General features: G+C 36.4%; 1 protein-coding gene across 1 annotated transcript in view; it reads left to right on the top strand.

The window, feature by feature from the left end:
• The window catches only part of CEP83 (centrosomal protein 83), a 112,012-nt gene that overhangs the window by 30,949 nt on the left and 55,930 nt on the right, over positions 1–25,133 (top strand). Inside the window, exons 2-4 of the mRNA XM_049695042.1 lie at positions 13,715–13,894; positions 14,040–14,312; positions 14,745–14,895. Of these exons, the coding sequence (XP_049550999.1) occupies positions 14,140–14,312; positions 14,745–14,895 (324 nt within the window). The 5' untranslated portion in view covers positions 13,715–13,894; positions 14,040–14,139. The remainder of the gene's footprint in view (positions 1–13,714; positions 13,895–14,039; positions 14,313–14,744; positions 14,896–25,133) is intronic.

Here is a 25,133-nt window from a genome sequence, read left to right as displayed (position 1 = left end):
TGTATCCTTTTTTAAATGGGCTTCTTTCACTTAGTAACATGCATTTAAGATTCCTCCATATCTTTTCATGGCTCATTTCTTTTTAAGGCTGGATAATATTCCATTGTCTGGATATACCACAGTTTATCCATTCACTTACTGAAGGACACCTTGGTTGCTTTCAAGGTTTGGTAATTATGAATAAAGCTGCTATAAACATCTGTGTGCCAGTTTTTGTTGGATGTAAGTTTTCAACTCATTTGGGTAAATACCAAGGAGTGCAGTTGCTGGATTGTATGGTAAGAACAATGAATTAGGGTGTCTGTTGCTCCACATCCTCACTAGCATTTGGCGTTGTCAGTGTTTGGGTTTAGTTCATTCTAATAGGTGCGTGGTGGTATCTCATTGTTGCTTTAATTTATAATTCACTGATGACATGTGATGTGCACTATCTTTTCATGTGCTTATTTGCCTTTGTATATTTTCTTTGGTGAGATGTTTGGCTCATTTTTTAATCCAGTTGTTTTCTTATTGTTGAGTTTGAGTTCTTTGTATATTTTGGATAACAGTCCTTTATCAGATATATCTTTTGCAAATATTTTCTCCCAGTCTGTGGCTTCTCTTCTTATTCTCTTGACAGTGTCTTTTGTAGAGTAGAAATTTTTAATTTTAATGAAGTCTAACTTGTCAATATTTTTTCATGAATCTTGCCTATGGTGTTGTATCTAAAAAGTCATTGCTATACTTAAGGTCATGTAGATTTTCTCCTATGTTCTCAGAATTTGATAGTTTTGCATTTTACATTGAGGTGTGTAGTCCATTTGAGCTAATTATGTGAAAGGTGTAAAGTCTGTGCCTAGATCCACATTTTATTTATGTGTGTTATTTTTGCATGTGCTCTTTTGTCAAAAATCAGTTGACTATAATTTAGTCTGTTTCTGGACTCTGTTCTTTTCCATTGATCCATTTGCCTATTCTTTGGCTGATATATTGTCTTGATTATTGTTGCTTATATAGTAAGTCTTGAAGTTGGGTAGTGTCAGTTCTCTAACTTTGTTCTTCTTTAATATTATGTTGGCTATTCTGGATCTTTTTCCTTTCCATATAAATATTAGAATCAGTTTCTTGATATCCACATGATAACTTGTTGGGATGGTATAGAATTCATCTATCAAGTTGGGAAGAACTGACATCTTGGCCATATTTAGTCTTCCTATCCATGAATATAAACATTTTATTGTTGCCTGCCCTTTGCCCCGAGGTGGGAGGGAGGAGGCTCCTCAGAGCCTAGCACAGGAACTGTAAAGGAAATTGGTAACCACTGGCAAAGAGCACGTGCTGTGAGGGATACCCAGAGCAAAAAAAAAAATAGTTAAGGTGTGAAAAGTCTCTATTACGGTAAGGCCAAAGAGTGAAAGGAACGGAGAGAACAAAGGTTACTTCTGTGAGGCTGGGGAGAGGAACACGCTGGCCAAGTGGACTGTTGAGGAGACTCCTGAGGAAGGCAATTCTGACATATGCTACAACATGGATGAACCTTGAGGACATTGTGCTAAATGGAATAAGCCAGTAACAAAACGACAAATACCGTATGATTCCACTTATATGAGCCGTGCAGCTGACAGGGTCTTGGTGCTGTGGCTGGGTGTCAGGCCTGAGCCTCAGAGGTGGGAGAGCCAGGTTCAGGACATTGGACCACCAGAGACCTCCCGGCCCCACGTACCATCAGTCGGCGAGAGCTCTCCCAGAGATCCCTGTCTCAATGCTAAGACCCAGCTCCACTCAATGACCAGAAAGCTCCAGTGCTGGACACCCCATGCCAAACAACTAGCAAGACAGGAACACAACCCCACCCATTAGCAGAGAGCCTGCCTAAAATCGTTCCTGCCCACCGGAAAGACAAGATCCAGCCTCATCCACCAGAACACACAGGCACCAGTCCCCTCCACCAGGAAGCCTACACAACCCACTGAACCAACCTTACCCACTGGGGACACACACCAAAAGCAGTGGGAACTACGAACCTGCAGCCTGCAAAAAGGAGACCCCAAACACAGTAAGTTAAGCAAAATGAGAAGACAGACAAATACCCAGCAGATGAAGGAGCAAGGTAAAAACCCACCAGACCAAACAAATAAAGAGGAAATAGGCAGCCTACCTGAAAAAGAATTCAAAGTAATGATAGTAAAGATGATCCAAAATCTTGGAAATAGAATGGAGAAAATACAAGAAACGTTTAACAAGGACCTGGAAGAACTAAAGAGCAAACAAACAATGATGAACAACACAATAAATGAAATTAAAAATTCTCCAAGAGGAATCAATAGCAGAATAACTGAGGCGCAGGAGAACGGATAAGTGATCTGGAAGATAAAATGGTGGAAATGATTACTGCAGAGCAGAATAAAGAAAAAAGAATGAAAAGAACTGAGGACAGTCTCAGAGACCTCTGGGACAACATTAAATGCACCAACATTTGAATTATAGGGGTCCCAGAAGAAGAAGAGAAAAAGAAAGGGACTGAGAAAATATTTGAAGAGATTATACTTGAAAACTTCCCTAATGTGGGAAAGGAAATAGTCAATCAAGTCCAGGAAGCACAGAGAGTCCCATACAGGAAAAATCCAAGGAGAAACACACCAAGACACATATTAATCAAACTATCAAAAATTAAATACAAAGAACAAATATTAAAAGCAGCAAGGGAAAAGCAACAAATAACATGCAAGGGAATCCCCATAAGGTTAACAGCTGATCTTGCAGCAGAAGCTCTGCAAGCCAGAAGGGAGTGGCAGGACATATGAAAAGTGATGAAAGGGAAAAACCTACAACCAAGATTACTCCACCCAGCAAGGATCTCATTCAGATTCGATGGAGAAATTAAAACCTTAACAGACAAGCAAAAGCTAAGAGAATTCACCACCACCAAACCAGCTTTACAACAAATGCTAAAGGAACTTCTCTAGGCAGGAAACACAAGAGAAGGAAAAGACCTACAATAACAAAACAATTAAAATGGTAATAGGAACATACCTATGGATAATTACCTTAAATGTAAACGGATTAAGTGCTCTCACCAAAAGACATAGACTGGCTGAATGGATACAGAAACTAGACCCGTATATATGCTGTCTACAAGAGATCCACTTCAGACCTAGGGACACATATAGACTAAAAGTTAGGGGATGGAAAAAGATATTCCATGCAAATGGAAATCAGAAGAAAGCTGGAGTAGCAATTCTCATATCAGACAAAATGGACTTTAAAATGAAGACTATTACAAGAGACAAGGACATTACATAATGATCAAGGGATCAGTCCAAGAAGAAGATGTAACAATTGTAAATATGCATTCAACATAGGAGCACCTCAATGCATAAGGCAAATGCTAACAGCTATAAAAGGAGAAATTGACAGTAACACAGTCATAGTATAGGACTTTAATACTCCACTTTCACCAATGGACAGATCAATCAAAATGAAAATAAATAAGGAAATACAAGCTTTAAATGAGACATTGAACAAGATATACTTAACTGATATTTATAGGACATTCCATGTAAAAACAACAGAATACACGTTCTTCTCAAGCACTCATGGAACATCCTCCAGGATAGATCATATCTTGGGTCACAAATCAAGCCTTGGTAAATTTAAGAAAATTGAAATTGTATCAAGTATCTTTTCCCACCACAGTGCCGTGAGACAAGATGTCAATTACAGGGGAAAAAAAACTGTAAAAAATACAAACACACGGAAGCTAAACAATACATTACTAAATAACCAAGAGATCACTGAAGAAATCAAAGAGGAAATCAGAAAATACCTGGAAGCAAATGACAATGAAAACACGATGGCCCAAAACCTATGGAAGGCAGCAAAAGCAGTTCTAAGAGGGAAGTTTATAGCAATACAATCCTACCTCAAGAAACAAGAAAAATCTCAAACAACCTAACCTTATACCTAAAGCAATTAGAGAAAGAAGAACAAAAAAAGCCTCAAAGTTTGCAGAAGGAAAGAAATCATCTTAAAGATCAGATCAGAAATAAATGAAAAAGAAATGAAGGAAACGATAGCAAAGATCAGTAAAACTAAAAGCTGGTTCTCTGAGAAGATAAACAAAATTGATAAACCATTAGCCAGATTCATCAAGAAAAGGAGAAGACTCAAATCAACAGAATTAGAAATGAAAAAGGAGAAGTAACACCTGACACTGCAGAAATATAAAGGATCATGAGAGACTACTATAGGCAACTATATGCCAATAAAATGGACAACCTGGAAGAAATGGACAAATTCTTAGAAAAACACAGCCTTCTGAGACTGAACCAGGAAGAAATAGGAAATATAAACAGACCATTCCCAAGCACTGAAATTGAAACTCTGATGAAAAGTCTTCCAACAAACAGAAGCCCAGGACCAGATGGCTTCACAGGCGAATTCTATCAAACGTTTAGAGAAGAGCTAACACCTATCCTTCTCAAACTCTTCCAAAATGTAGTAGAGGGAGAAACACTCCCAAACTCATTCTGTGAGGCTACCATCACCCTGATACCAAAACTAGGCAAAGATGTCACAAAAAAAGAAGACTACTGGCCGATATCACTGATTAATATAAATTCAAAGCTCCTCAACAAAATACTAGCAAACAGAATCCAGCAGCACAGTAAAAGGATCACACACCACAATCAAGTTGGGTTTATCCCAGGAATGCAAGGATTCTTCAATATATGCAAATCAATAAATGTGATACACCATATTAACAAATTGAAGGATAAAAACCATATGATCATCTCCATAGATGCAGAATAATCTTTCGACAAAATTCAACACTGATTTATGATAAAAACCCACCAGAAAGTAGGCATGAGGGAACTTACTTCAACATAATAAAGGCCATATATGACAAACCCACAGCCAACATTCTCAATGGTGAAAAACTGAAATCATTTCCACTAAGATCAGGAACAAGACAAGGTTGCCCACTCTCACCACCATTATTCAACATAGTTTTGGAAGTTTTAGCCACAGCAGTCACAGACAGAAAACAAATAAATGGAATCCAAATCGGAAAAGAAGTAAAACTGTCATTGTTTGCAGATGACATGATATTATACACAGAGAATCCTACCAGATGCTACCAGAAAACTACTAGAGCTAATCAATGAATTTGATAAAGTTGCAGGATACAAAATTAATGCGCAGAAATCCCTTGCATTCCTATACACTAATGATGAAAAATCTGAAAGAGAAATTAAGGAAACACTCCCATTTACCATTGTAACAAAAAGAATAAAATACCTAGGAATAAACCTACCTAAGGAGACAAAAGACCTGTATTCAGAAAACTATAAGACACTGATGAAAGAAATTAAAGTTGATACAAACAGATGGTGAGATATACCATGTTCTTGGATCGGAAGAATCAGTATTGTGAAAATGACTATATTACCCAAAGCAATCTACAGATTCAGTGCAATCCCTATCAACCTACCAATGGCATTTTTCAGAGAAGTAGAACCAAAAGTTTCACAATTTGTATGGAAACATAGAAGACCCCGAATAGCCAAAGCAATCTTGAGAAAGAAAAATGGAGCTGGAGGAATCAGGCTCCCTGACTTCATACTACACTACAAAGCTACAGTAATCAAGACAGTATGGTACTGGCACAAAAACAGAAATATAGATCAATGGAACAGAATAGAAAGCCCAGAGATAAACCCACACACCTATGGTCAACTAATCTGTGTCAAAGGAGGCAAGAATATACAATGGAGAAAAGACAGCCTCTTCAATAATTGGTGCTGGGAAAACTGGACAACTACATGTAAAAGAATGAAATTAGAACACTCCCTAACACCATACACACAAAAAAACTCAAAATGGATTAGAGACCTAAATATAAGGCCAGACAGTATAAAACTCTTAGAGGAAAACATAGAGCACTCTGACATAAATCACAGGAAGATTTTTTTGACCCACGTCCTAGAGAAATGGAAATTAAAACAAAAATAAACAAATGGGACCTAATGAAACTTAAACGCTTTTGCACAGCAAAGGAAACCATAAACAAGACAAAAAGACAACCCTCCGAATGGGAGAAAATATTTGCAAATGAATCAACAGGCAAAGGATTAATCTCCAAAATATACAAGCAGCTCATGCAGCTCAATATCAATACAACAAACAACCCAATCCAAAAATGGGCAGAAAACCTAAATAGACATTTCTCTAAAGAAGATATACAGATTGCCAACAAACACATGAAAGGTTGCTCAGCATCACTAATCATTAGCAAAATGCAAATCAAACCACATACCAGTCAGAATGGCCATCATCAAAAAATCTACAAACAATAAATGCTGGAGAGGGTGTGGAGAAAAGGGAACCCTCTTGCACTCTTGGTGGGAATATAAATTGATGCAGCCACTATTGAGAACAGTACGGAGGTTCCTCAAAAAACTAAAAATAGAAGTACCGTACGAGCCAGCAATCCCACTACTGCGCATATACCCTTTGAAAACCATAATTCAAAATGAGTCATGTGCCGCAGTGTTCATTGAAGCTGTGTTTACAGTAGCCAGGACATGGAAGCATTCTAGGTGTCCATCGACAGATGAATGGATAAAGGAGATGTGGCACATATATACAATGGAATATTACTCAGCCATAAAAAGAAACGAAATTCAGTTATTTGTAGTGAGGTGGATGGACCTAGAGTCTGTCATACAGAGTGAAGTAAGTCAGAAAGAGAAAAACAAATACAGTATGGTAACACATATATATGGAATCTAAAAAAAAAAGTGGTTCAGAAGAACCTAGGGGCAGGAAAGGAGTGAAGATGTAGACATAGAGAATGGATTTTAGGACACGGGGTGGGGGAAGGGTAAACTGGGACGAAGTGAGAGAGTGGCATGGACATATATACACTACCAAATGTAAAACAGATAGCTAGTGGGAAGCAGCTGCACAAAACAGGGAGATCAGCTCAGTGCTTTGTGACCACCTAGAGGGGTGGGATAGGGAGAGTTCGAGGGAGACGCAAGAGGGAGGGGATGTGGGGATATATGTACACATATAGCTGATTCACTTGTTACACAGCAGATACTAACACAGCAATGTAAAGTAGTTATATTCCAGTAAAGATGTTTAAAATAATTTATTGTTTATTCTTTGACTTCTTTCATCAAAGTTTTATCATTTTCCTCACGTAAGTCTTATACATATCTTTTTAGATTTATACCTGTTTCATTTTTGGGGGGGTTTAATGTGTATGGTATTGTTTTAAGTTTCAAATTCCATTTGTTTATTGCTGTTGGAAGAAAGTGACTTTTGTATATTAATCTTCTATCCTGAAATTGTGCTGTAATTGCTTATTAGTTTGGGGAATTGCCTTTTTTAAAAAAATTAATTTATTTAATTTATTTATTTTTGGCTGCTTTGGGTCTTCGTTGCTGCGCCTGGGCTTTCTCTAGTTGCAGTGAGCGGAGGCTACTCTTTGTTGCAGTGTGCGGGCTTCTCATTGCGGTGGCTTCTCTTGTTGCAGAGCACAGCCTCTAGGCGTGTGGGCTTCAGTAGTTCTGGCATGAGGGCTCTAGAGCGCAGGCTCAGTAGTTGTGGCACATGGGCTTAGTTGCTCCGCAGCATGTGGGATCTTCCTGGACCAGGGCTCGAATCCGTGTCCCCTGCATTGGCAGGTGGATTCTTAACCACTGTGCCACCATGGAAGACCCCAGGGCAATTGCTTTTTTAATTGACTCTTTTGGCTCTTCTTTGTGGACAATCATGTGATCTGCAAACAAAGATAGTTTTATTTCTTCCTTTTCTTCCTGTATCCCTTTTACTTTTCTTACTGTGTTAGCTGAGTGCCATCCACTACAGTTTTGAAAAGGAGTGGTGAGAAGGGACAGCCTTGCTTGTTCTTGTTCTTACTGGGAATGCTATTTTTCTCACCATTAAGTATGCTGTTAGCTGTAGATTTTTTGTAGATGTTCTTTATCGAATTGAGGAAGTATCTCTCTGTCCCTTATTTGTTGAGAGTTTTTATCATGAATAGGTGTTGGATTGTCAGATGCAAAAAGTCAGATGCTTTTTCTGCATCTATTGATATGATCATGTGATTTTTCTGCGTTAGCCTGTTGATGTAATGGATTATAGTAATTGATTTTTTTGAATATTGAACCAACCTTGCATGCCTGGAATAAATCCTCCTTGGTCATGGTGTATACTTCTTTTTAAACATGCTGTATTTGATTTGCTAATATTTTGTTGAGGATTTTTACATCTATTTTCATTCTTTTTATTTTAACTCTTAAAAAAGGAGGTGACATTTTTAGCTTGGGGCCATACAAAAAGGGCTACAGGCCAACTTTGGCCCATGGAGTGTAGTTTGCCAACCCATTTCCTTTACAATATGTATTGTTGACTTATCAAAATAGAATGTTAATTCATACTTTTACTCTTCTCCCATACAGTGCAAGGACTCTTTTGCACTTGTAATTCTACTTTTATTGTCTTATATACCATTTATATCATGTATTTTAAGTCAGTATATGTTAAAATCCCACAAGCTATTATCAATATTTTATGCAATTAATATTCAATTCAAATTATGCATATATTTATGGTTTCCTTTAATCTTCCTTTCTGCATTGTCAAGTTCACATCTAAGAATTTTCATAGTGTATAAAAAGTCCTTGACTGTTTCTTTAGTGTACATCTTTAGGGATGAATTTATTTTGTTTCTCTGAAAATGTCTTTGTTTTACCATCATTCTTCAAAGTTGTAGTATTGCTGTATTTATCGAATGTTAGTTTGGCAGTTGTTTTCTTTCAGCACTGTACATTGTCTTCTGGCCTGCACTGTTGAAGTCACTTCTGTCTTTTTGTTGCTCTTATTTACAGGCACCTTGTCTCTTTCTGCCTGATTTTAAGATCTTCCCTTTATTTTTGTTTTTAGCTGTCTTAATGTGATGTGCGTAGGTGTGGATTTCTTTTTATTTATGTGCTTGGGGATTGTAGGACTTTCTTTTTTGGTATTTATTCATTTGGCAGTGTCGGGTCTTAGTTAAGGCACGTGGGATCTTTAGTTGCAACATACACACATATTATCTTTTTAGTTGCGGCATGCGGGATCTTTAGTTGCGGCATGTGAACTCTTAGTTGTGGCATGTAGGATCTAGTTCCCTGACTAGGGATTGAAACTGGACCCGCTGCATTGGGAGCGTGGAGGCTTAGCCACTGGACCACCAGGGAAGTCCCTGTAGGACTTTTTATATCTGAGAATTGATACCTTTCCTCAGTTTGGGGATGATGTCAAACTGGTTTGTTTCTTTTTTTTTTTGAGGTATTGCTTCTGCTCTATTCTCTCCTTTCTTTCTGGGACTCCAATTTCATGTCTGTTAAAGTGACGTTTTAACTTTATTCTCTATTTCTTTCCTTCTTTTCTATATTTTCCATCCTTGTTTATCTTTCTACTTTTTCTTGAACATATTCTTTTAAGCTGTCTTCCAGTTACTTCCTAAACTATGTCTAATCTGGGCTGGTTTACCCACTCAGTTGAGCTCTTAATTTTGGTTATCACATTTTTCAAGTTTAGAGTTTCCATTGGTTTCTTTTTATGGTTTCTAATCCTTTCCCAAATTTCTCAACCTTCTTTTCTGTTGTTTTGTACACAATTAGAATTTTAAAAATTCTTTTAGATCCATTGTCTGATGACTCTTTAATAGTGAGACCCTGTGTGTCTGCTTGTCGTCTGTTGTTTCTGTGGCTTTAATTCATGTTACCTTATCTTCCCATGAACTTTTACATGTGTGTATGTGTCACATATTTATTTTTTAGAGCAATTTGAGGTCTAGTCTAATATCTTTCTTCTGAATTACCCTTATTCCTAAGAGGCAGCCTTTGAAGTCTCTCTCCGAAATGAAGGGTGTTCACCAGGGCTTCTCCACTCCTTGCTGACTTAATATATCTTTCGTTGAATTTAAAGACTGTCCCAGGGCATTCAGTCTCCCAGCTACCTCTCTGGAATTGGCAGATACCTCTAGGGGAATGGTGGTTCCAAGTGCCAGTCTCATCTTTCTGCATCTATATCTTCCCCCGTTCCCATCTCAGTAAATATTCTTTTGTTTTCCAGTGTCTTCAAGCTGATTTTAAAAAAGTATGTATCCAGCTTTTCTTGCTGTCCTTAGCGGGAGGCTTGATCCTAATTACTTAATCCTCTATTACTGGTAATAGAAGACGGTCTTCAGATTTCTTGGTATAAGAGATAGATTATATGGTAACTGAGTTGGGGTTTTCCATTTTTAGCTAAGGACGTTTCCATTTAAAACGTCCTTATATAATTAGTATAAAAAAATAGAAGTTCTTTCCTTGTAACCTTGAATATAGAATGATGGACCACTTTTGAAGGTCAGAGAAAGAATTATTTTATGAGGCCTTTCTATCTATGACACTAGATATCTATTTGGAGGACTACCATACTATATTTTTCAAGATTATTATTGATAAGTTGATTACTACTGAATTAGAGAACTGGATATGTTATATGTGCAGAGTGCTTGAAAACAGATAAAAAATTCATTCTGACCTTGGTTAGTTTCACACAAATTGGCAGATAGTTTTCTGTAATTCTTAACTATTCCTAGAGGAGAAAATTCTGGAAAAGGCTATTGGCAAATGCAACCCAGGGGCTCATAACTTTGAGTCAAGGATTTCTTTCCAGTATCTAACTACTGTGTTTAAGCCTGTTTATATTCAGTCATCACAGAAATAGAGAACAGTTAGTGATTATCGTGCATACTAGAGTCCATTTTCATTAGTATAGGCTTCACAAACTAAGACAAAATCTGTGTGAACAAAGGTGTGATGTGCATATTTATTCAGGGGCTAGCTGGAGTAGAATATTCTTGGCAGATGGTAGGAAATGAGATTACACAAGGTAGATTGGGGCTGTTGTGTAGTGCTTTGCAAGACTGGGTATTTTGATTTTGTCTCATATATGGGAGCTTTTGAGTGAGAATGAGAAATCAAATAACAGTTTCTGACTGTTAATCTGGCAGTGTTTGGAGGGTAGACTAGAGAGAGAAAATATTGGAAGCAGGGATAATAAAATGCTCTAATAGTCTAGTTACGAGATGATACAAGCTTGACTTTTTGTGGTTAAGTAGGAATGGAGAGAATGGAATGCATTTTAAAGAAAGAGTATTTGTTGTTCATACATGGGAAGTTGAGAGAGAAAGCAGAGAAGACTTTGAGGTTGTAAGTGTGGATGAATGGTAGCATAATACTGGTATCAATATCAGAAGCTGGAAAGTAAGGATGTTGAAGGTAGATTGAAAGCAAGGGTAATGCATTTGGTTTAAGATAATTTGAATACAGGGTGATAGAATTGTTCATTATCTGGAAAACAGTTTGTAGTTGTTAAAAAGAAAATTTAACAATAAAATGTTGAAAGTGCAAGGTGCAAGTTTTCCTGTCAGGGAGTCCCCCCATTATTATTTCCCCAGAAGTTACCACTATTCGCTGCTTGGTGTACCACTATTTGACTCTTTTTATGTGTATGTAAACGTGTGTGTGTATCCGTCATTTATACTCTTCACCATGCTGTGGGGACAGATCTAACTTGTCCTTTTTAATGTATAGTATAGATAAACCTTTATTTATGGAAGTTTAGCTTATTTCTGATTTTTTCATTTTTTTAATTAAAAAAAGTCACAAAGAAAATTCTTATATAGTAATTACATTTGGGTACTCATCCAGCTATTGTCATAGAATAAATTCCTAGGATTGGGCCAGGAGATAAGCAGATTTATCATTTTGATACAGGTAACTTTGCAGAAAGCTTACTATAGATGTGTGTGTGTGTGTGTGTGTGTGTGCGCGCGCGCGCGCGCACGCACGCAAATTAACGTATTTTTTGTGGTATGAGGGGAAAGTATATCATGCATTTGGGTGTGGTACCTACTGGTGATGTGTGTTGGTGTATTCTAGCTTTATTATTCAAAAAATTAACATATTAAAAAGTAATGAAATTGCAAACATCAACTTGGAACAGGAGAAATCCTCCTGGTTTGGGAAAATACAAGGGGGCAGTACACATATGCTTGCATAGAAACTAGAATTGGAGATGAGGTAATGGTGGTGGTGATTGAGAAAGGGATATTCTGAAATTAGTAAAGTCCTGGAAAGTACGTCTGGTAAATATTTCAGTGCCAAGAGGGAAGGAGATAAATCATTTTAATTTTATTTTCCAGAAACTTTCAGGTCTTTGTCAATTTTATTTCTGTGAGGACTTAACTCTCATTTTAGGGTAGGGGTCAGTGAGAATGTTTACTGTCAAGTTAATTGGAATACAGAGGAAAAAAGATATTCATTTTACCTTGGAAATCTTTCTTTTACTAGTAGCAGGACTGAAGGGTAACTTTTGATTTGTAAGCTTTTAGCTAATTAAAACTAAAACCTCATAATGCCTTTTGGTGATATTATTAGAAAGTATTAGATATGTTTATTGTATGTTTCTGTCTCTTAAAAATTAATTTGCATCAAAGAGCAGAATCAAAATTACATGCCAGGGCTTCCCTGGTGGTGCAGTGGTTAAGAATCCGTCTGCCAATGCAGGGGACACGAGTTCGAACCCTGGTCTGGGAAGATCCCACATGCTGCGGAGCGACTAAGCCCATGCGCCACAACTACAGAGCCTGTGCTCTAGAGCCCGCGAGCCACAACTACTGAGCCCGCATGCCACAACTACTGAAGCCCACGCGCCTAGAGCCCGTGCTCCGCAACAAGAGAAGACACTGCAATGAAAAGCCCATGCACCGCAACGAAGAGTAGCCCCCACTTGCTGCAACTAGAGAAAGCCTGCGCACAGCAACGAAGACCCAACACAGCTGAAAATAAATAAATAAATAAATTAAAAAAACATTACATGCCACTTTTATGATCCAGTTTATTAATTCCATGGCAGATGTATATTCTTGACAGGATAATGTTGTGGCAGCTGCTACTACAAACAGTGCATTCTGCATTTGCAAAGGTTGAATCCTTGTGCACATTTAACCGAAGAATAAGGAGTAAAGTGTCCTTGAAAGACTTTTACCCCTCTGTTAAAACAGATAAAGCAGGAAGCCAAAGCAACCTCAATTTTAGTTTGAAAGTCTTCTTATGTAATACGTAGACATCACGTTAATTTATCAGAAATGATGTAGTTCAAGCAAGACTCAGTAATTTAATGGTGGGGTTGTGTAGGCTAAAGATGGTCTCTTGTAGTAAGAAAAGGTAATTCATAATTACCCATGACTAAGGGAGGTACTGTTAGGAAAAAATATATATAATAGTTTTGAAAAAGATGAATGAAGTTAAAAGGGACAGAATTGTTTTGATTAAATTTTTTGTTTTTAATTATTTACAGTAAGAACACTGTGTCATATTTTACTTCTAGGATAGAGCAAACATTTGGTTACTTTCATAATCCTGGATTGGTACTTTTGGGGATAGCTGAGGTGATTGACTTTCCTGTTCTTAGCACAGTGCATAATACATAGATGATCAATATTTATATGTTAACTGATTTATTCTCTGAATCTGCAGCCTGAGTGCAGTCACCTTGTGTCAAATAAAAGATCCTTTGTAGCATTAATCACAGACATAATTACATGCTGAAGGTCATCTTTGTGAAGACTGTGATTCTCCCCAGACACTTATCAAGTTCCAAATAGCTTTTCCCCTGGTTTCAGAGTATGGATTTCGTACCAGAATCCACTCTTGAAGTTTACCTCAGTAACTTCAGGAAACATTGGTGATTTGTGACACTGGGACTACCTATACTGGAAGAGTCGTTACATCTAGTTAGGCTAATACTTGAAGATATGACCTTGATGGGCACAGAAACTGCATGGAAGTAAAGAAAATTTAAGGTATGATTCAACTTTATTCTTGAATTTTATGAACATCTGAAAATTGGGTTTGTTATAGAAATGATAAGGAGAATAATAAGTGATAAAAAGTATATAATACTGAAGGAGTTCACTGATCACTAATTAAGTGTATTTCTCTCTTCAGGTATAATTTGGCCTCCCGAGATTCTGTCTTAGCACGAAGAAAGTGAAAAATACTCTTGAAAAGAAAACTAAGACAATAAGAAAGCAAGACTTGCTTTTACATGGTCGTCAGCTCACTTACCGATATGGACACTTTTCCCACCATTTTTCCTCCTGGTGGAGACAGTGGGCTGACAAGTTCTCAATCTGAGTTCCAAAAAATGTTAATTGATGAACGGTTACGATGTGAACATCATAAAACTAATTATCAGACTCTGAAAGCTGAACACACAAGGTAAATAAATTACTTAAATTTGGAAGTGAGAGGCTTGATTAAAATTTTTTATTTTGTCTAAATGTTTGCTCTGGAACATACAGTATAATTTTGTTATTTTGCAGTATACAATATACATTTAAAACTTTTAAAATACAAGTAAATTTTCTTTAAATCAAGTGGATTATAAATTTGTAAAAGTCTTGTTTTGAAAGTAGCAAGACATATAAAATTAAATGTATCTAGGTGGCTAAATATGTTTTTTTCCCTTCAAAGTAAAATTGCATTCAGAAATTACAGTGTTAATAATAAATGAAACTGTAAAGCAATTATATTTGTAAGTTTAATAAATATATGATGTTGATCTTGCTCTGTAGTGTTGGTTGACTTCACATAAAGTAATGCGATTAGAAAGCAAAGGATACACTTAAATTCTTCTTTTTAAAAAATCAGGTTGCAGGATGAGTACATAAAGTCACAAAATGAGCTCAAGCGCCTATTAAATGAAAAGCAAACTCACCAGGAAAAATTTCAGCTGCTGCTTGAAGAGCTACGAGGGGAGTTAGTAGAGAAAACTAAAGACTTAGAAGAAATGAAGCTGCAGGTAAGAAAATATATTCAAATTAGTATAAAAGTAGTCAGATATTTAGTGGAAATAAATAATTTTGGTAAATTTGGTAAATTTTCCCTATATTCTTAATGAATATTTTGTTGTATCTCTAGGTGGTATAACTTAATCTTCTTTGATATACTCTAGAATGTTAGCTACCCTGTAGGGTTTAGCCACAAAACTGTTATTTTAGGTAAATTTGTATTATATTTCCTGTTCTGATTTAAATAATATCTCACTCTTCAGAATAATTGGAGGAAAGGCCAGTTTGTATTGATAAAAATTCACAATTTAAAAATACTTTAAAAAATAAAGGTGTATTGGATTTAAGTATTGATCTAGTGCTTGTTACAAGAAGGCACTATTAATATTGGAGTCATGGGTTGATAGAGTGAAAAGCCATCTTTCAAGTCATCCAGTGTGGCATATTATCCAATTCATGTATTCTTTTGACGGCAGTGTTAAAGGAGTTTGTCATTCCGTATTATCTCGAAATCTTCCATTGTTGGAAACACCACCACTTAAGCTTGGGTTGGACCCTCCACCATGTTTACTGTTTCATTCCTACGTATACATATTTAGGACATTTAAACAAAAACCTCTGAAATGTGAGTTGAGGAGGGAAATATAATTTAAACCTTTAGAATTGGTGGATTAATTTGTTTTGCAAAAATTGAGGCCTATATGAATGCAGTCTGTGAGCACTACACCCAAGGTATTCAAAGTATTCTTTTCAGGCATTGAAGATGTAATCACTGTTTCTTGAGAGTAACAGGTAGACATGCTTATTTGTAATAAGCACATGCAAAATAGCCTAAGAAGACTAGAGTGGCTATATTAATATCAGATAAAATAGACTTCAAGACAAAGAGTATCATTAAAGATAAAAAGAACGTTTTTATAACCAAAAAAAAGGGTCATTTCACCAGGAAGGTGATGACCTTCAACAAATAGTTATGTTTCTATTCCTTACTTTTCTCACGTGATAAAGGGCATAAAGGTTTTTATCTAACAGGGGTTGCTGTAAGGACTAATGAGATTATAACCTGTATATTTTCAGTACGGTGTCTGGCACATAGTAGCTACTCATAAATGATGGCAATTTTTATTCTGTTGGAATACAGACTCCACGAGGGCAGGTGGAGTGTGTCTCCAGTGCTCAGGATGGTGCCTAGCAAGTATTTGTTAAATGAATGACATGAATAAGTAGAATAAATGAGCGAGTTGGAATTGTTCTATTCATATATAGTATAATGTTGCACTTGTTGTCTCATAGGTATCTAGAGCCTTAGCATCTTAGAGTTGATAATCATCTAGTTCTCTTTCATATCTGTCATGAATTGAATTGTGTCCCCGAAAAGATAAGTTGAAGTTCTAACTCCCAGTACCTCAGAATGTGACCTTATTTGGAAATAGGGTTTTACAGATGAAATTACTTAGGTTAAGATAAGGTCGTACTGAAGTATGACAGGCCCTTAATATAATATGACTGATGTCCTTAATAAGAAGAAGAGAAAAGACATAGAGACGGAAACACACGGGTGGTGGTGGAGCAGAGAGAACGTCCTATGATGACAGAAGCAGAGATTGAAGTGTTGCAGCTGCCAGGGAATGCCAAGGATTGCCAGCACATCAAGACAAGCTAGGACAGGGCAAGGAAGGGTTCTTCCTACAATTTTCAGAGGGAACACTTAGCTGACACCTTGATTTTGGACTTCTGGCCTCCAGAACTGTGAGGCAATAAATTTCAAAGCAGAATTCCCGTTTGGAACTCTTATGACGCAGAGCTCTTCATTCTGTGCTTCAGTGCTTTCAGTGCTAGAGAACCTAGTGAATTGTAAAGTGATACACTTCCATTTATGGATTGGAGGATGTTAAGCATTTTCTCTATCATATTGAAAGGAAATCAGCCTCCCTGTAGCCTCCCTGTTGGTTATTGTAGTGTTCCTTGGACCTACACAAAATAACTGGATATTTCTTCATGTGATAGCTTCCCAAATGTTTGCTGATAAATAAAATTTATCTGTTAAAGTTTCTGTTTTTCAAAATAAACATATCTGATTTCTATGTGATATTTACCTGGCAGAAATAACTGAAAGAAGCATTTATACATAAATACATGTATTGAAGCAGTTTAGCTATTTGCTTCAGGGGGTGTTTGCAATTTGTACAAATTGTGAGTTAAGTAAATTCAGCAAAGTAAAATCAGCAAGAAATTCTTCAATGAAGGTTTTATGAAAGATGATTATTTTAAAAATACACATGTATTATCTACCTGCAAAATGCCTTTTCAGATTTAGAATTTAATATCTCTGGCTTCATAGAAAAACAATATAAAAGACATTCATTTAAAGAATATTTCTGCATCACTTGTACAGTTGTAGTGAATGGGGATAATAATAGTGCCTAGCTCATAGGATGATTGTAAAGTTGCAATGAATCAATGATTAGAAATTATTAGTATGGTGCTTTGATGTCGTAAGTGGTTACAACAAGTTAGCTATTACATTGTTGTTATGTAACATGTTAGCAAAACCTTTTTTAAAAATATGGGAGTCATTTTATATGTTTCTGAAAACAATTTTAAAAAATTACTTTGCTAAAACATTTATATGCTTTCTTTGTGTCAGGTAATGAAAACTGTGTAAACCAGTATGTTTACCATTTTATTTGGCTGCTAGGAAGCTCAGAGCAAAATTTAATACTCAGTATGTCATTAATCTTTTAAGAATCTCTGGCACAGCAATATTTGCCCCCTTAAATCAAAATATTCTTTGAAAAATTCTGGTCTGTTTTGTATTATTATTATTTTTTTATTGGAGTATAATTGCTTTACAATGTTATGTTAGATTCTGTTGTACAATGTACTGAATCAACTATATGTATACGTATATCCCCTCCCTCTTGTACCTCCCTCCCCCCACCCCCCATCCCACCCATCTAGGTCATCACAGAGCACCGGGCCGAGCTCCCTGTGCTATACAGCAGGTTCCCACTAGCTATCTGTTTTCCACATGTTTTACACATGGTAGTGTATTTATGTCAAACCTTATCTTCCAATTCATCCCACCGGCCCCTTCCCCTGCTGTGTCCACACGTCTGTTCTCTACATCTGTGTTTCTTTTCCTGCCCTGCAAATAGGTTCATCTATACCATTTTTCTAGATTCCACATGTATGCGTTAATATTGTTTTGTATTATTAATATGACAAATGTTGGAGTATTGAAGATTTTTTATATATTTAGTATAGGTAATGACACATAGATGGTTGTATGACAGAGCATTCTTTTAAGTTTCTTTTCAGACAAGCAGTGGCAGTATTCCATTAGAAATCTAAGACACAGCATAATTTCCTCCTAATATGACATTGAGTTAACCCTCTAATTCTATGTCTTTGGTGTATGTCAGCTTTGAGAGAGAGGGAGAGGGGAGGAAGATAGATTTTTTAATGTGTGTGCTTGTTGTTAATAAGTTTCTTATGAGATAAGCATCTCTAACCATAGATTTTTTTCTTTATCAGAGACCTCATTGATCACAAGACTCCTGTGTAGTTACCAGTTGCAGTGTTGTTTTTTCCTTTGTGTAGATACATTTTTCCATCAGTATCATTTTCCTTCCATCTTATGGACTTTAACATTTCTTATGGTACAGAAATACTGGTGAGAATTTTTTCAGCTTTTGTATGTATATGTAAGAAATGGTGTTTAAAGGTATTTCAGCTGAGTATTGAATTCTAGATTGACAGTTTTTTCCCGTAGTACTTTAAAGATGTTGCTCTTCTGTCTTCTCACTTATGTGTCACATAAGAAATTTGTTGTTAGCTTTATCTTTGTTCTCTTTATCTAGTGTGTCTTTTTTTCTTGTCAGCTCTTAAGATTTTTTCTTTATTGCTTTTCAGTAATTTGACCTGCCTTTGCACATATCTTCATGTTTCTGGTGCTTGAGGTTTAATGAGCTTCTTGAGTCTGTGGGTTTATAGTTTTCATCAAATTTAGAAAAATTTTAGATATTTTATCTCAATATTTTTTTCTGCCTCCTATTTGATTTCCTTTGGGGACTCTGCTAGTAGGCCACTGAAAGTTCTCCCATAACTCACTGATGTTCTGTTTGTTTATTTTTAAAGATTTATTTCTAAATTTATTTATTTATGGCTGTGTTGGGTCTTAGTTGCGGCACGCGGGATCTTTCGTTGCGGTGCATGAGCTCTTGGTTGCGGCATGCAGGCTTCTCTCTAGTTGTGGCGTGCAGCTTTTTCTTTTCTTTAGTTGTGGCATGTGGGCTCTGTAGTTTGCGGCATGCAGGCTCTCTAGTTGAGGCACATGAGCTCAGTAGTTGTGGCGTGCGGGCTCAGTTGCCCCTCAGCATGTGGGATCTTAGTTCCCTGACCAGGGATCAAACCCATGTCCCCTGCATTTTAAGGCGGATTCTTTACCACTGGACCACCAGGGGAAATCCCTGTTTATTTATTTTTAATCTTTTTTGTCTCTTTGTTTCATTTTGGATAGTTTCTGTTGTCATGTCTTTAAGTTCTCTGATCTTTTTTCCTGCAGTGTCTAATCTGCCAGTAATTTTATAGTGCATTTTTCATCTCAGAAATTGTAGTTTTTATCCTGAAGTCCAATTTTGATTTTTTTCATATTTTTCTTGACATGTTCAATCTTTACTGTAGCTTTATGTGGAATTCAGTTATAGTAACTATATTAATGTCTTTGCTAATTTTAGCATCTCTGTCACTTCTGGGTTGGTGTTGGTTGGTTGATTTTCTTTTCCTATTTATTGTGGGTAGTATTTTCAGGCTTCTTTACATATCTGCTAAATTAAAAAAAATTTTTTTGTATTTAAGTTTCAGGTGTAGAGCACTATGGTTCAACCTCTGTATACACTAGAGTTACCACCACCACAAGTCTAGTTATCATCCATCGCCATACAGCTGACCCCCTTCATCCATTTTGCTCACCTCCCAACCCCCTTCTTCTCTGGTAACCACTAATCTGTTCTCTGTATCTCTGAGTTTGCTTTTGTTCGATTTTGTTTGTTTGTTCATTGGTGTGTGTGTTTTGTTTCCACATATGAATGAAATCATATGGTATTTGTCTTTCTTTGTCTGATTTATTTCAGACAAAGAAACTTAGCATCATACTTAGCATCATACCCTCAAGGTCCAACCATGTTTTGAATGGCAGGATTTCAATTTTTTATTGCTGAGTAGTATTTTGTTGTCTGTGTGTGTTTGTGTATGTGTGTGTATGTATAATGTTCTCTTTATCCATTCATCCATCAGTGGGCACTTAGGTTGTTTGCATATCTTGGCTATTGTAAATAATGCTGCAGTGGACATAAGGGTTCATATATCTTTTTGAATTAGTGTTTTCATGTTCTTTAGATAAATACCCGGAAGTGGAATTGCTGGATCATATAGTAGTTCTATTTTTAATTTTTTTAAGGAAGCTCTATACTGTTTTCCATAGTTGCTGCACCAATTTACATTCTCACCAACAGTGTAACAGGGTTCTCTTTGCTCCGTATACTCATCAACCCTCGTTATTCATTGTTCTTTGATAATCACCATTTCTGACAGGTATGAGGTGATATCTCATGGTTTTGATATGCATTTTCCTGATGATTAGTGATGTTGAGCATCTTTTTATGTGCCTGTTGGCCAGCTTTATGTCTTCTTTGGAAAAATGTTTATTCACATTCTCTGCCCATTTTTAAGTTGGGTTGCTTGGTTTTTTCTTGTTGTTGAGTTGTAGATAGGTGATTTGCAAATAACTTCTCCCATTTAGTAAGCTACCTTTTGTTTTGATTATGGTTTCCTTTGCTGTACAGAAGCTTTTCAGTTTGATGTTTGTTTTTTGCTTTGGTTTCTCTTTCCTTTGAAGTCTGATCCACTGAAACATTGGTAAGATTAATATCAGTAAGGTTGCCACTTATGTTTTCTTCTAGGAATTTTATGGTTTCAGGTCTTGAATTCAAGTCTTTATTCCATTTTGAGTTAATTTTGTGTATGGTGTAAGATGGTGGTCTAGTTTTTTTTTTTTTTTTTTGCATGTGGCTGTCCAGTTTTCGCAGTATCATTGACTGAAGAGACTGACTTTTTTCCCAGTATCATTTTTTTTTTGAATTTTGTTTTATTTATTTGTTTATACAGCAGGCTCTAATTAGTTATCCATTTTATACATATTAGTGTATGTATGTCAATCCCAATCTCCCAGTTCATTACACTGTCACCCCCCCTCCCCGCCACCACTTCCCCCCTAGGTGTCCATATGTCTGTTCTCTACATCTGTATCTCAATTTCTGCCTTGCAAACTGGTTCATCTGTACCATTTTTCTAGGTTCCACATATATGCATTAATATATTTGTTTTTCTCTTTCTGACTTACTTCACTCTGTATGACAGTCTCTAGATGCATCCATGTCTCTACAAATGACCCAATTTCGTTCCTTTTTATGGCTGAGTAATATTCCATTGTATATATGTGCCACATTTACTTTATCCATTCATCTGTCGATGGGCATTTAGGTTGCTTCCATGACCTGGCTTTTGTAAATAGTGCTGCAGTGAACATTGGGGTGCATGTGTCTTTTTGAATTATGGTTTTCTCTGGGTATAGGCCCAGTAGTGGGATTGCTGGATCATATGGTAAATCTATTTTTAGTTTTTTAAGGAACCTTCATACTGTTCTCCATAGTGACTGTATCAATTTACATTCCCACTAAGAGTGCAAGAGGGTTCCCTTTTCTCCACACCCTCTCCAGCATTTGTTGTTTGTAGATTTTTTGATGATGCCCATTCTGACTGGTGTGAGGTGATACCTCATTGTAGTTTTGATTTGCATTTCTCTAGTAAGTACTGATGTTGAGCAGCTTTTCATGTGCTTCTTGGCCATCTGTATGTCTTCTTTGGAGAAATGTCTATTTAGGTCTTCTGCCCATTTTTGGATTGGGTTGTTTGTTTTTTTAATATTGAGCTGCATGAGCTGTTTATATATTTTGGAGATTAATTCCTTGTCCGTTGATTCGTTTGCAAATATTTTCTACCATTCTGAGCGCTGTCTTTCCATCCTATTTGTAGTTTCCTTTGCTGTGTAAAAACTTAAGTTTCATTAGGTCCCATTTGTCTATTTTTGTTTTTATTTCCATTACTCTAGGAGGTGGATCAAAAAAAATCTTGCTGTGATTTATGTCAAAGAGTGTTCTTTCTATGTTTTCCTCTAAGAGTTTTATAGTGTCCGGTCTTACATTTAGGTCTCTAAACCATTTTGAGTTTATTTTTGTGTATGGTGTTAGGGACTGTTCTAATTTCATTCTTTTACCTGTAGCTGTCCAGTTTTCCCAGCACCACTTATTGAAGAGGCTGTCTTTTCTCCATTGTATATCCTTGCCTCCTTTGTCATAGATTAGTTGACCATAGGTGCATGGGTTTATCTCTGGGCTTTCTATCCTGTTCCATTGATCTATATTTCTGTTTTTGTGCCAGTTACCATATTGTCTTGATTACTGTAGCTTTGTAGTATAGTCTGAAGTCAGGGAGTCTGATTCCTCCAGCTCCGTTTTTTTCCCTCAAGACCACTTTGGCTATTCGGGGTCTTTTGTGTCTCCATACAGATTTTAAGAATTTTTGTTCTAGTTTTGTAAAAAATGTCATTGGTAATTTGATAGGGACTGCACTGAATCTGTAGATTGTATTGGGTAGTATAGTCATTTTCACAATATTGATTCTTTCAATCCAGGAACATGGTATATCTCTCCATCTGTTGGAATCATCTTTAATTGCTTTCATCAGTGTCTTATGGTTTTCTGCATACAGGTCTTTTGTCTCCCTAGGTAGGTTTATTCCTAGGTATTTTATTATTTTTGTTGCAATGGTAAATGGGAGTGTTTCCTTCATTTCTCTTTCAGATTTTTCATCATTCGTATATAGGAATGCAAGAGATTTCTGTGCACTAATTTTGTATCCTGCAACTTTACCAGATTCATTGATTAGCTCTAGTAGTTTTCTGGTGGCATCTTTAGGATTCTCTATGTATAGTATCATGTCATCTGCAAACAGTTACAGTTTTACTTCTTCTTTTCCAAGTTGTATTCCTGTTATTTCTTTTTCTTCTCTGATTGCCATAGCTAGGACTTCCAAAGCTATCTTGAATTATAGTGGCGAGAGTGGACATCCTTATCTTGTTCCTGATCTTAGAGGAAATGCTTTCAGTTTTTCACCATTGAGAATGATTTTTGCTGTGGGTTTGTTGTATATGGCCTTTATTATGTTGAGGTGGGTTCCCTCTGTGCCTACTTTTTGGAGAGTTTTTATCATAAATGATGTTGAATTTTGTCAAAAGCTTTTTCTGCATCTATTGAGATGATCATATGGTTTTTATTCTTCAGTTTGTTAATATGGTGTATTACATTGATTGATTTGCGTATATTGAAGAATCCTTGCATCCCTGGGATAAATCCCACTTGATCATGGTGTATGATCCTTTTAATGTGTTGTTGGATTCTGTTTGCTAGTATTTTGTTGAGGATTTTTGCATCTATATTCATCAGTGATATTGGTCTATAATTTTCATTTTTTGTAGTATCTTTGTCTGGTTTTAGTATCAGGGTGATGGTGGCCTCATAGAATGAGTTTGGGAGTGTTCCTTCCTCTGCAACTTTTTGCAGGAGTTTGAAAAGGATTTGTGTTAGCGCTTCTCTAAATGTTTGATAGAATTCACCTGTGAAGCCATCTGGTCCTGGATTTTTGTTTGTTGGAAGATTTTTCATTACAGTTTCAATTTCATTACTTGTGATTGGTCTGTTCATATTTTCTATTTCTTCTTGGTTCAGTCTTGGAAGGTTATCTCTTTCTAAGAATTTGTCCATTTCTTCCAGGTTGTCCATTTCATTGGCATGGAGTTACTTGTAGTAGTCTCTTAGGATGCTTTGTATTTCTGCGGTGTCTGTTGTAACTTCTCCTTTTTCATTTCTCATTTTATTGATTTGAGTCCTCTCCCTCTTTTTCTTGATGAGTCTGGCTAATGGTTTATCAATGTTATCTTCTCAAAGAAGCAGCTTTTAGTTTTATTGATCTTTGCTATTGTTTTTGTTTCTATTTCATTTATTTCTGCTCTGATCTTTATGATTTCTTTCGTTCTGCTAACTTTGGGTTTTGTTTGTTCTTCTTTCTCTAGTTCCTTTAGGTGTAATGTTAGATTGTTTATTTGAGATGTTTGTTGTTTCTTGTGGTAGAATTGTATTGCTATAAACTTCACTCTTAGAACTGCTTTTGCTGCATCCCATAGGTTTTGGATCGTCGTGTTTTTATTGTCATTTGTCTCTAGGTATTTTTTGATTTCCTCTTTGATTTCTTCAGTGATCTCTTGGTTATTTCATAACGTATTGTTTAGCCTCCATGTATTTGTGTTTTTTTTGTTTTTTTTCCCTGTAATTGATTTCTAATCTCATAGCGTTGTGGTCAGAAAAGATGCTTGGTAAGATTTCAGTTTTCTTAAATTTACTCAAGCTTGATTTGTGACCCAAGATGTGATCTGTCCTGGAGAGTGTTCCATGCACAGTTGAGAAGAAAGTGTAATCTGCTGTTTTTGGATGGAATGTCCTGTAAATATCAATTAAATCTATCTGGTCTTTTGTGTCATTTAAAGCGTGTGTTTCCTTATTATTTTTCTGTTTGGATGATCTGTCCATTGGTGTAAGTGGGGTGTTGAAGTCCCCCACTACTATTGTGTTACTGTCGATTTCCTCTTTTATAGCTGTTAGCAGTTGCCTTATGTATTGAGGTGCTCCTGTGTTGGGTGCATATATATTTATAATTGTTACATCATCTTCTTGGATTGATCCCTTGATCATTATGTAATGTCCTTCCTTGTCTCTTGTAACATTCTTTGTTTTAAAGTCTATTTTATCTGCTATGAGTATTGCTACTCCAGCTTTCGATTTCCATTTGCATGGAATATCTTTTTCCATCCCCTCACTTTCAGTCTGTATGTGTCCCTAGGTCTGAAGTGGGTCTCTTGTAGACAGCATATATATGGGTTTTGTTTTTGTATCCATTCAGAGAGCCTGTGTCTTTTGGTTGGAGCATTTAATCCATTCACGTTTAAGGGAATTATCAATATGGTTATTCCTATGACCATTTTCTTAATTGTTTTGTGTTTGTTTTTGTAGGTCCTTTTCTTCTCTTGTGTTTCCCACTTAGAGAAGTTCCTTTAGCATTTGTACAGCTGGTTTGG

Source organism: Orcinus orca, chromosome 11, assembly GCF_937001465.1.
Source record: "Orcinus orca chromosome 11, mOrcOrc1.1, whole genome shotgun sequence".
Lineage (NCBI taxonomy): Eukaryota > Metazoa > Chordata > Mammalia > Artiodactyla > Delphinidae > Orcinus > Orcinus orca.
Note: the sequence above shows the minus strand (reverse complement) of the source record. Positions and strands in the feature narration are given on the sequence as shown.